General features: G+C 37.3%; 1 protein-coding gene across 2 annotated transcripts in view; it reads left to right on the plus strand.

Annotated features, from left to right (window-relative positions):
* Ubr3 (ubiquitin protein ligase E3 component n-recognin 3 (putative)) overlaps positions 1-12,303 on the plus strand; it is a 162,347-nt gene that overhangs the window by 57,828 nt on the left and 92,216 nt on the right. Inside the window, exons 10-16 of one of the 2 annotated variants that reach the window (XM_013029068.1) lie at positions 4,143-4,208; positions 4,295-4,384; positions 7,555-7,683; positions 8,896-8,948; positions 9,032-9,165; positions 9,482-9,569; positions 11,058-11,197. In XM_013029068.1, the coding sequence (XP_012884522.1) occupies positions 4,143-4,208; positions 4,295-4,384; positions 7,555-7,683; positions 8,896-8,948; positions 9,032-9,165; positions 9,482-9,569; positions 11,058-11,197 (700 nt within the window). Of the gene's footprint in view, positions 1-4,142; positions 4,209-4,294; positions 4,385-7,554; positions 7,684-8,895; positions 8,949-9,031; positions 9,166-9,481; positions 9,570-11,055; positions 11,198-12,303 lie in introns of both variants that reach the window. The other variant, XM_013029061.1, reaches the window with a different exon arrangement.

Consider the following 12,303-nt stretch of genomic DNA (forward strand, 5'->3'; position numbering starts at 1 on the left):
CTCTCCTTCCTCCCTTCCTCCCTTCCTCCCTTCCTCCCTTCCTCTCTTCCTCCCTTCCTCCCTGCCTCCCTTCCTTCCTTCCTTTTGTCGGTCATGGGGTCTGAATTATGAGCCTGGGAGCTATCCCTCAGCTTTTCAGCTCAAGGCTAGTGCTCTACCATTTGAGCCACAGCTCCACTTCCTCCTTTTTCTGCTTAATGGGGTGCTGAGGAATTGAACCCAGGGCCTCATTCATGCAAGGCAAGCACTCTACCAATGAGCCACTTTCCCAGCCCCTTGAGTTGTTTCTTTAAAAGCATTTTTTTTTTCAATAGTCAAAGGTAGGAATGCAAAGAACTTTATTTTCTTGAGTCATTTTATAATTAGGCTGTTGACTTGATACCTCAGTAACCCCAAACACTGCAATGCATGCTTGCTACAAATAAGATTCTCTTATATAACCAGAATGCAACCATAAAACATTACCATAATTATATCAAATTCTTAGAACTCTTGTTCTAGCAATTATTCTTTATAGCAAGAGAATCTGATTATTAAGGATTTCATATTGCATTTTGTTATTATGTGTTTAGTCTCATCTTGCTACAGTTTCTCAGTTTTTTTTTCTTTTTTCAGACAGTAACATTTTGAATATTATGGATCAGTAATGTTTGGCCATTAGACTGTTCCTCAGTTTAGGTTTATTTCATGATTAGATTCAAGGAAGATTCTAGAAGTGATGTTAGAGTCTAATTGTCTCCTGCTAGTTTATGATTTGTTTTTGTCCGGATGATTTGCTTTTTGATCACTTGATTAGGGTAATGTCTACTAAACATTTTCATCATAAAGTTACTTTTGATGTTTGTGAGGGCATACTTTGAACCTATGCAAATAAACTTGTTTTCTTACTCAATTTTCAATTCATTCTTTTTTTTTTTTTTGCCAGGCCTGGGTTTGAACTCAGGGCCTGAGTGCTGTCTCTAAGCCTCTTTGTGCTTAAGGCTAATGCTGTACCACTTGAACCACAGTGCCACTTCTAGCTTTTTCTGAGTAGTTTATTTGGAGTCTCACAGACTTTTCCTGCGGCTGACATTGAACATCCATTTTCAGATCTCAGCCAACTGAGTAGCTAGGATTGTGAGTTTGAGCCACTGGTGCCCAGCCATTCATTTATTTTTAACTGTGGTGATATTTACTTTCTGTTCTAGTCAGTGGGTTTCATCCATTTCTGTTATTATTTGATGTTTTAGACTTGGGGACTAAGAACCCCTTTAAGTACTCATTCTTTGAGTACTTTCTTGGTTTAATGTCCCAACAAGATGTTGGTTGCTCTTTGTATGGTTTCTACATTCCATTCTGGAATCAGTCATTTTCTAAGAATACAGGGTGATTTTTAGTGGCAAATAGTATTTACAAAGCAAGAGTGGGTGCTAGGAGTGTTCATTGCCTTTGGGGTGTTACTCTTCCCCACACTCTAACAGTGATCAGAGGTTAGGCATGTATGTATGAATATTTGTAAATTTATATAGATACAAGTTTAAATTGATATTTTAAGGTCTAACACAATATATACATCATTGTAGTTTTCTTTACAAGTGAAAAATATGGCTTCCATAATCTATATTTAGTAATTTGGATGTATGTATATTACCTTCTATTCTGCTAGATCTTCCTATTTCAGGGTGTAACTTTTATGCTAATTTATATCACTAGCTTATGTTACTTACCAATGTTCTCAGTGTTTTGTTTTGCCAGTTGTGGGGCTTGTACTTTGGGCCTGGGCACTGTCCCTGAGCTTCTTTTTGCTTAAGGCTAGCACTCTACTACTTGAGCCACAGCCACACATTTCTGGCTTTTTTTGAGTAGTTTATTGGAGGCAAGTCACAGGAATGTTCCTGCCTGGGCTGACTGTGAACTATGATTCTCAATTCTCAGTCTCCTGAGTAGATTATAGGAGTGAGGCACTGGCACCCAATTTACCTTAGTGTTTTAAAATGTGTCAGGGTTTTTTTTTCTTTTATAGAAGGCAGACTTTCATTGTAAGAACAATTTTGTATAGCATCACATATTGAAGAGGATGTGTGCCTTTTGATAATTATTTCAGAGATAGTGATGTATAACTTCATATATAACTCTTCTGGAATGTTATCACTTCAGCACAGTACCAGATGTTCTGGATAAATATTTTTAATGGAGAAGTATTTACTAAACTTGTGAGGTTTTTTTTTTTTTTTTGTGGGTCATGGGACCTGAATGCTGTGCCTGGGTACTGTCCCTCAGCTCTTCAGCTCAAGACTAGCACTCTACCACTTGAGCCACAGCTCTACTTCTGTTTTTTTCTGCTTATGTGGTGCTGAGGAATTGAACCCAGGGCCTAATGCATGCAAGGCAAGCACTCTACCACTGAGCCACCTTCCCAGCCCCACTTATGAGAGCTTTAAGAACCAATGCTGCTTTATAGTGAAATCATGATCCATGAGAACATCAATTTTATAATATTCACCAGTCTGTCAAAGTAATAATATTGTTTTGCTGTAGAGACTGGGTAAATTTGACAATGATTGGAGTGGCATGTCACCCAGCTGTTGAAAGAATCCCAGGTCACTTTGCATGTCTTTATCAGTTTAGAGCTGCCAGGTTCTTTTACCACTCCAAAGATAACTGTGGAGTCCACACTAACCCATCATCTCTACTACTTTAGAGCTTCAGGAAATTACTTAAGTTTTCTAAACCTGAGTTTCCCTACTTGTATAATGGGAATACAAATAGTTACAACCCAGAGTGTTCTTGTGGGGATTAAAGTTGCGGGGATTAAAATTTTGTGAATAAATTGTTCAGCATGGTGATCGATGCATAATAAATGCTCAGTGAATGTTTGTTGCAATTATTATTACTATCATGTTTGGGATGCTTGGGCGTGTTGAATCTCACATGGACTTCTATAGAAAGAAATCTATTCATTCTGTTTTTATAATGATTATTTGCTTTAGCTTAATTAAGTTTAAAAAAGTTAGTTTGTGCTAGATGTTTCAGAGGATTCAGAGATGAGTATGTAATTTCTAGCTTCAAGGAATTTGTTCTTGGTGTTTAAAGTTGGTATAACTCTGGGTTGGGAATGTGGCTTAGTGTTGGAGTATTTGACTAGCATATATAAAGCCCTGTGTTTGATGCTTCAGTACTAGATAAACAGAAAAAGCCAGAAGTGGCACTGTGGCTCAAGTGGTATAGTGCTAGCCTTGAGCAAAAGAAGTTCAGGGGCGGTGCCCAGGCCCGGAGTTCAAGCCCCAGGAAGGATAAATAAATAAATAAATATGGAATAATTCTACCAACAGTGATTTCTTTTTATTGGTTGGGAGGGCTGGGGAAGAATGATGAAAGGGGTGATATTGATCAAGATGCATTGAACTCATAAACTGACAAGTTGAACAGTAATCTCTTTATACTTAAAGATAATAAAAAAAGTAGTGATTTTTTTTTTTTTTTGCCACACCTGGGGCTTGAACTCAGGGCCTGGGCACTGTCCCTAAACTGCTTTTTTTGCTCAAGGTTAGCACTCTACCACTTGAACCATAGCTCCACTTCCAGCTTTTTCTGTTTATGTGGTACCAAGGAAGTGAACCTAGGGTTTCATGCATGCTAAGCAAGCACTCTACCACTAAGCCACATTCCCAGCCCAAAAATAGTTATATATATATTTAAAGCTGTATTGTTAAAAAAATTAAGATTGGATAAAAATGTGTAAGAAGGGGCTGGGAAGGTGGTTCAGTGGTAGAGCGCTTGCCTTGCATGTCTGAGGCCCTGGGTTCGATTCCTCAGCACCACATAAGCAAAAAGAAAAAAGCCGGAAGTGGCGCTGTGGCTCAAGTGGTAGAGCGCTAGCCTTGAGCTGAAGAGCTGAGGGACAGTGCCCAAGCCCAGAGTTCAGCCCCACGACCGGACCCTCCCCCCCCCCAAAAAAAATGTGTAAGAATAGATTCAAGTGAGGTGGTCTGAGATAGAAAAGAAGCATGTGTGTTGTATGTGTGAATGTATGTATATCTATCTATCTATATTTGCAGTATTAGTGATCGAAACCAGCACAGCATAATATATATTTTAAAGTTTTAAAGCTTTCTTGGAGTTTCTGATGAACATTCTTAACTTGTAGATTTTGTTTATTTCAGCCAGCACCTAACCAAGTTACTTTTCATCTGCCACTACATCGTTACTATGCTATGTTCTTGAGTAAGGTATGATTATCATTAAAGGATTGTATTTGTTTTTTAATTTTGGAACAAATGTTGAATTACTAACTTTTTTCAATCATAATTTTTAGGCTGTGAAATGTCAAGAACTAGATTTGGATTCTGTTTTACCAGATCAGGAAATGTTAATGAAACTAATGATTCACCCACTCCAAATTCAAGTACGTATTCATTACTAAAAAATTCTTTTGAATTGGATGCCATGGTTAAATGATTCTTTCCTTATTTTGTGTTTTTTTAAAAATCATTGTTAGTATGCCTAAAATGTTTGAATATTTAAAAGAAGTTGAAAGTTTTTTGATTTTCCCCCCAGATTATAATCAGATATTTTTGTTTGTTTTATAATATTTAATTTCCTTCAGGATTTTTTTTTTCATTTGCCAGTAGGAGAATTTGAACTTGTTTTTGGTGACTGAACTCAGGTCCTGGGTGCTGTCCCTCAGCCCTTTTGCTCCAGGCTAGCACTCTACCACTTTGAGCCACTTCTCCATTTCCAGTTTTCTGGTGGTTATTTGGAGATAAGAGTTTCACAGACTTTCCTGCCCAGGCTGGCTTTGAACCACTATCCTCAGATCTCAGCCTAGTAAGTAGCTAAGATTAGAGGTATGAGCCACTATTGCTGGGCTCCCTTAGCTTTTTAGCTCAAGGCTAGAACTCTACCACTTAAACCATAGTTCTATTTTTGGCTTTTTGTTGGTAAATTGGAGATAAGATTGTCATGGACTTTCCTGCCCTAATGGACTTTGAACCTTGATCTTCAGATTGCAGCCTCCTGAGGAGCTAGGATTACAGCTTGAGCCACTGGCACTCTGCCGAGCCTGGCTTTTTGCTAGTTATTTTAAACAGTTTTGAAGACTTTTCTTTCTAGGCTGTCTTCAAACTATAGTCCTCCAGATTTTAGCCTTCTGATTATATCACCCAGTCCCCCAGGACTTCTTTACTAGACTTTGTAACTTATAGAGAAGTTCGAACAGCTTTAATGCTACTTAAGGAGTTTGAAAACTCAATAGTTTCTAGTCTTAGTATTACCAAAATTTTATTGTTTACATACTTTTATTTTTTACATTTTTACATAATTCTTTGGTTCTCAATTTCTTTGTCCTATTGAAAGAAAAGCATTAGCTTGAATAAGTGCTGACACATTAGTTCTTATAGTGTGATTTTGTTGGCCAGCCTTCTAAATACATTAGAAAGATTTACATTGTAGCATTGGTGGGTCAGTGACAGGATTTCCAGTTGCTACCTGAGAAGCTGGAGTTTGATTCTTGGCCAATGCACAAGATCTTTTAGGGTCTCCCACCCTAGCACGGTGGGGTGTTCTATAGTAATTAAAGCATGACTTGAGAACCTTTAAAAAAAAGATGTATGGGCTGGGAAGGTGGCTCCGTGGTATAGTGCTTGCCTTGCATGCATGAGGCCCTGGGTTTGATTCCTCAGTACCACATAAGCAGAAAAAGCCAGAAGTGGAGCTGTGGCTCAAGTGGTAGAGTGCTAGCCTTGAGCTGAACAGCTGAGGGACAGTGCCCAGGCCCAGAGTTCAGGCCCCATGACCAACAAAAAAAATTTTAAAAAATTTACATTTCAATTAATTTTTCCTGGCAATTTTAGATTGTTAACTATTTTTGAACTTCAAAACTAGGGATTGCGGTCAAGTAAAAAAAAATCAATATCGGACAGGCTGGGAAGGTAGCTCAGTGGTAGAGCGCTTGCCTTGCATGCCTGAGGCCCTGGGTTTGATTCCTCAGTACCACAAAAGAAAAAAGAAAAAAGCTGGAAGTGGCGCTGTGGCTCAAGTGGTAAAGCGCTGGCCTTGAGCTGAAAAGCTGAGGGACAGCACCCAGGCCCAGAGTTAAGGCCCCATGACCGGACCCCACACCCCCCCCCCCAAATCAATATCGGAGTGTTTAGTTTTAGTTGATAATGGGCATAAAATATGAAGAATTAAATATTAATACAGTAAGAAGATTTATTTGAATTGGATTTTCTTTTCACTTTTCGTTATTTGGAAAATGAGTTATTTAGATTGGAGGTTGAATAAGTTACATTAAAGCTGTAGATTGAATTCATTGCCTGCATAATTAGCTTTATTTTGTGCTTATTTCTTGGGTTTCTTTAACATAATATGTAATTTTTTTTTTGTGGGGGAGGTGGTTTGGGAGAAATAAGAATGAAAAATGCCCATTGATTTCTTAGAAAGATTTCAGTAAAATGATTACAAATATATCCAGAGGCAAATATTAGAAATGAACTCATGTATAAATTCCCAAAAAGGTAGCAATTAAAAAAATTTAACACGCTGGGTGCTGGTGGCTCATGCTGAGGATTACAGTTTGAATACAGCCTGGATAAGAAAGCCCTTTAGTCTCATCTCCATTAATTACTCAAAAAGCTGGAAATGGCACTGTGGCTCAAGTGGTAGAATGCTTGCCTAGGCTCAAACTTCAAGCTCCAGGACTGCCCCTGCCCCATTCAAAAAATTAGTAATAGGCTGGGTCATTCTAAATACCTTTAATCCCTGGCTGAGGCTGGAAGATCATGAGTTCAAAACTAGTCTGACCTTTGAGAATCTGATACTGTATGTCAGAAATAACAAACAGGTCTGGGAACATTGCTCAAATGTTAGAATGACTCTGTAGCAATCACAAGGCCTTGGGTTAAAATTCTAGTACCATTAAAAAAAAATAAAAATAAAGCTGCGCACTGGTGGCTCATGCCTGTAATCCTAGCTACTCAGTTGAGATCTGAGAATCATGGTTCAAAGCCAGCCAGGGTAGAAAAGTTGAGATTGTAATCTCTAATTTACCACCAGAAAACTAAAAGTAGAGCTGTGGCTCAAAGTGGGAAAGCACTAGCTTTGAGTGAAAGAGGCTCAGGACAGCACCCAGGCCTTGAGTTCAAGTTCTACAACTGGCCAAAAAAAAAAAAAAGGTAAACGAGCAACTAAAAAATAGTATGTACCTTAATGTTGGGTAAGACATCAGGCTCATAATATGAATAAGTCATAAAATACATAAAAATGATTGTCTATTATGCATTTTTTTGTCAGTCATGGGGCTAACTCTGGGCTTTGGCACTGTCCCTGTGCTCTTCAGCTAAAGGCGAGCGCTCTACCATTTGAGCCATACTGCCACTTCCAGTTTTCTAGTGGTTTATTGGAGATGAGTCTCACAGATTTTCCTGCTGGGGCTAGCTTTGAACTGTGATCCTCAGATCTCAGCCTCCTGAGTAACTAGGATTACAGGCATGAGCCACCGGTGCCGGGCTTTCTAATATGCAGTTTTAGAAATACTATATTTAGATGATTTATTTGCTAATTACTTTATTTTATTAGGCAAGTCTTGCTGAAATCCATAGCAATATGTGGGTAAGAAATGGTCTGCAAATCAAAGGACAAGCCATGACTTATGTCCAGTCTCATTTCTGTAATTCCATGATTGATCCCGACATCTACCTATTGCAGGTAAGCCAGCTTAATAATGCAGATGATGTACTTAAGAATTGCATGTACTTAATTTTACTTTATAGAGATGACTGAGGGTGACTTGGAGAGGTCAGATCATTGAAAGAATAATTTGTCATATATATTTCCTTTTTTTTTTTTTTTTTTTTGGTCAGTTGTGGGGCTTGAACTTTGGGCCTGGGTGCTGTCCCTCAGTTGTTCAGCTCAGGGCTAGTGCTGTACCACTTGAGCCACAGTGCCACTTCACTTCAGGTTTCTGGTCGTTTATTGGAGATAAGAGGCTCATGGCCTTTCCTGCTTGGGCTGGCTTTGCACCATGATCCTCAGATCTCAGCCTCCTGAGTAGATAGGATTACAGGCATGAGCCACCAGGCCCCAGCTGTCATATACATTTCCCACGGGAATAGTATAGGCTATATCATATTGGCCATGAGAGGAGCATCAGGTTATTGTCAGGAACCAGGAGCCAGGAGAACAATTAGCTTTATTTGATGCTTATTCCTTGGGTTTCTTTAGGCATATTATGTAATCTTTGTGTGTGTGGGGGGGAGGTGGTTTGGAAGAAATAAGAATGAAAAATGCTCATTGATTTCTTAGAGGAGGAGGGTAGGGTAAGGTTTCTTCAGGAAAAGCAAAGCAACACAGGGGAAGCAGATTAGGACTAGCTAGTATGAATATGCTTTGTGGTACAAGATCTGTGCCTGTTTGCCTAACTTGGTCCTGTGCAGAGAAAATGCTGGGTTGGTGTGTGAGAATTAGATAAAGGGGTATTGACTTACATGAAAGATTTTGTTTTCAGGTAAGTTTTCTTTTGGGGGGGGGCGCAGTTCTAGGGCTTGAACTCAGGACCTGGGTGCTGTTCCCGAGCTTCTTTTGCCCAAGGCTAGCACTCTACCACTTGAGCCACAACTCTACTTCTGGCTTTTTCTTTTTATGTGGTACTGCAGAAAGGAACCTAGGGCTTCACACATGCTAGGCAAGCTCTCTACTACTAAGCCACATTTTCAGTTCCTCCCCATCCTTTTTAAAATTTGCTTTTGGGAATTAACTATTGCTATTAATAATTTATATTTTTTACTTGTCTCTAACTTCCTCTCTGTGTCTGTTTGATCCCCAACATGTCAAAATGTAATAAGGTATAGAAAAAGAGATGAACATGATTAAGAAATAAAACTGCATATGGAGAAAGTTATTTTTCTTTTGTTTTTGAAGGTTTGTGCGTCTAGACTTGACCCAGATTATTTTATATCATCTGTCTTTGAAAGGTAAGCATATATTTATGAACACAGGTATTAGGAAGTATTTGTTTTAAAATTTTGTTGTAATTTGTCTCAAATGTTTCTTATAGATTTAAGGTGGTAGATTTATTGACAATGGCTTCACAACATCAAAATACAGTACTTGATGCAGAGCATGAGAGATCAATGCTGGAAGGCGCTCTTACATTTCTTGTGATTCTTTTGAGTCTTCGTTTACATTTAGGTAAACCACTAGTACAGATACTTAAGTATTAACTGTTCTTCCTATCTTCCTCTACCCCTTTGTTAGTAACTGACTTATGAAAATAGGAAAGGATGTGGATATATTTAAACATAATTGCAAATTGTTGGCATGTTTCAAAGTTGGTAAAACTTTGAGAATAGCTTTTGAAAAATCTCTTGCTTAAGGTAGTACAATACATTTAAATTTAAGGCATGACATTCTTTTGTCTTTAATTTGAAGCATTCTGTATTAGATAAATTAACATAATAAAATCATTTATACCCAGACTGATTAATTCCATTTTTAATAATTTTAGGAATGTCAGATGATGAGATTCTCAGGGCAGAGATGGTAGCCCAGCTGTGTATGAATGACAGGACACATAGCTCATTGCTGGACCTTATATCCTTTTAAAAGTTTAATTTGCTGTTAGTAATAAGAACTAAAAAAAGGATTTTCATAGATTAAAAGTAAGTGTGTGTATATCTATCTGTGTTTCTGTGTATATGAAAGTGAACATTTTATTAAAGGTAGTCAGGTCTCCTTTTTATATATATCTAAGCTAGAATTTATGGCTAATAGTTAAAGGCCTACCTTATAATTACTCTTATTAAGGATTTAAGCATTTGTAAGAATGAAGATTTGTTAGAATTCAATCTTAAAGAATTTTTAAGTTTTCAGATTACTGTCTACAAACTAGAAATGTTCTTTGTATAGGACTGATAAAACAACTGAACGTGCAGTGGATGCCTTAGTTAATAAAGATTTTAGATAAACATAATGTTATTTTGAGCTGGGTGCGAGTGGCTTACACTTGTAACCTTAGACAAATCTGAGAGACTTATCTTCAGTTAACTAACAAAAAAACAGTAAGCTGGGCACCTGTGGTTCACACCTGTAATCCTAGCTACTCAGGAGGCTGAGATCTGAGGATCATGGTTCAAAGCTAGCCTAGGTGGACAGTCTTGGAGACTCTATATTTCCAATTAAGCATCAGAAAACCAGAAGTGGTGCTGTGACTTAAGTGACAGAGCACTGGCCTTGAGCTGAATAGCTCAAGGACAGCACCCAGGCCCAGCATTCAAGCCCCATGACTGACAAAACAACAACAACAAAAAATACAGTAGTGGAGATGTGGCTCACTGGTAGAGTGTCAGTCTTTAGCAAAAAAGCTAAGCAAATGCAGGAGGCCTTGAATTCAAGCTCTAATACTGGCATAAATGAAAACATTTGACTAAGTTTCTTATGTATGTTTCTTATGTAAGTTTCTTATGCATTTGGAAGAATTGGCTATAAAAATTTGATTATGTGAACTGACTTCTATTAGAATTATTGTTGGACACTTTTCAAGGTTTACATAAGTGGTATCAATTTTATTCTGTCTATAACAGAACAAAAGTGTTCTTTTTATCTTTCAAGTATAGACTATGTAATAATAGACAGAAAATCTTTGTGGTATGCTTCTTCATATTTTTACTTACATTGCTTACCATGTTTTCTTTTGAAAAGTTTTGTGTTTTTGGAAAAGTAAAATGTTTAGTCAAAAATGTTGGCTTATTTTTAGTATATATTTTTTCTGAGGAAATACATTATTATTTACAAAATGGCAAAAATGAGAATCAATTAAAATTCCTTTCATTTTCTCAAATTTGATGAGTTTGTTTGGGAGAAAATATATGAGACTACTTAATCATAAAGTTTATTTATTGGCTCTTAGATTTAAAATACTGAGAAAGAAGACACCAGGTTGGTATTGAACTGTTATGTAGCCCTCTTGTGGCCAAGTTTATACATTACAGCCAATTCCCTGTTTCAGTAAAATAAACTATACTCTTTGGGCTATGAAGCTGGATTTTAGTCATTAATTTTTTTTCTTGACATATGCATCATATTCCAGAAAATCCTAATCCCAAAAGTGGCATTATTCCAGGTAGTTACAGCTTTGAATCAGTTTTATCAGCAGTAGCTGATTTTAAGGCTCCTGTTTTTGAACCTGGAGGTTCTATGCAACAAGGCATGTATACTCCCAAAGGTATGTTTACATACATAAATATGTTCCTCCAAAAATCAGTCTCTGAAGATGTTTGCTTTTTATTCATTTAGTTTTGTTTTCTTCTGTTCTTGTTTTATAAATTTATATCTTTAAGGTAACTAGTGATATTGCTTCCATTTATTTATAAATTTGGTTTTATGTTACAATAAGCCTTCTTAGTTGGCTCTAAATTATAAAAGGAACTTTAGATATGAAGTCTTACTTGTACACTTGATCATAAGTGAATAAATTATAGAACAAAAGAGTATTTAAGAACATTAAAAGTTTTATTTTTTATTTTTTGTGCCAGTTCTGGGGCTTGAACTCAGGGTCTGGGAACTATCTCTGAACTTTTTTTTTTGCTCAAGATTAGTACTCTACCATTTGAACCATAGCTCCACTGCCAGCTTTTTGATGATTAATTGGAGGTAAAGAGTCTCATAGACTTTCCTTTTCTAGGCTATCTTTGAACCACAGTTCTCAGATTTCAGCTTTCTGAGTACCTAGGATTATATGTGTGAGTCCCTGGTGCCCACTTTCAGCTTGTGTTTATAGTTCTTATATTGAGCCTTGGTTTGACAAGTTTTTTATTTTCTTTAATTCATTATCCAGTTTTTTTTTTAATTTGCTGGTCTTGAGGCTTATCTGGACCTAGATGCTGTCCCTGAGCTTCTTTTGCTCAAGGCTAGCTCTCTACCACTTGAGCCAGAGCGTCATTTCTGGCTTTTTCTGAGTAGTTTATTGGAGATAAAAGTATCACGGTCTTTTTGCCTGGGCTGGCTTTGAACTGGGATCCTCAGATCTCAGCCTCCTGAGTAGCTAGGATTATAGGTGTGAGCCACTGGCACCCATCTACTATCCAGTTTTTAACTGGAGACAATTTAAAGTCTACATAGGATTCTAATAGCACTTAGAATTTGAATCTGTTTAAATACATAGGAACTTTTTCGATAAATAGTTGATTTTCTAGGTTTTTTCCCTAGGTGATATGCCTGACAAGAGTGAGAAATAGGTGAGGATATATTTTACTTTTCATTTTTGCTGAAGTTACAAATGTGTAGAGAAACAGTAGTGTGCTTCTTGACCCTACATTATGTAAATGAGAA

Source organism: Dipodomys ordii, unplaced genomic scaffold (assembly GCF_000151885.1).
Source record: "Dipodomys ordii isolate 6190 unplaced genomic scaffold, Dord_2.0 Scaffold5, whole genome shotgun sequence".
In the NCBI taxonomy this organism is placed as follows: Eukaryota; Metazoa; Chordata; class Mammalia; order Rodentia; family Heteromyidae; genus Dipodomys; species Dipodomys ordii.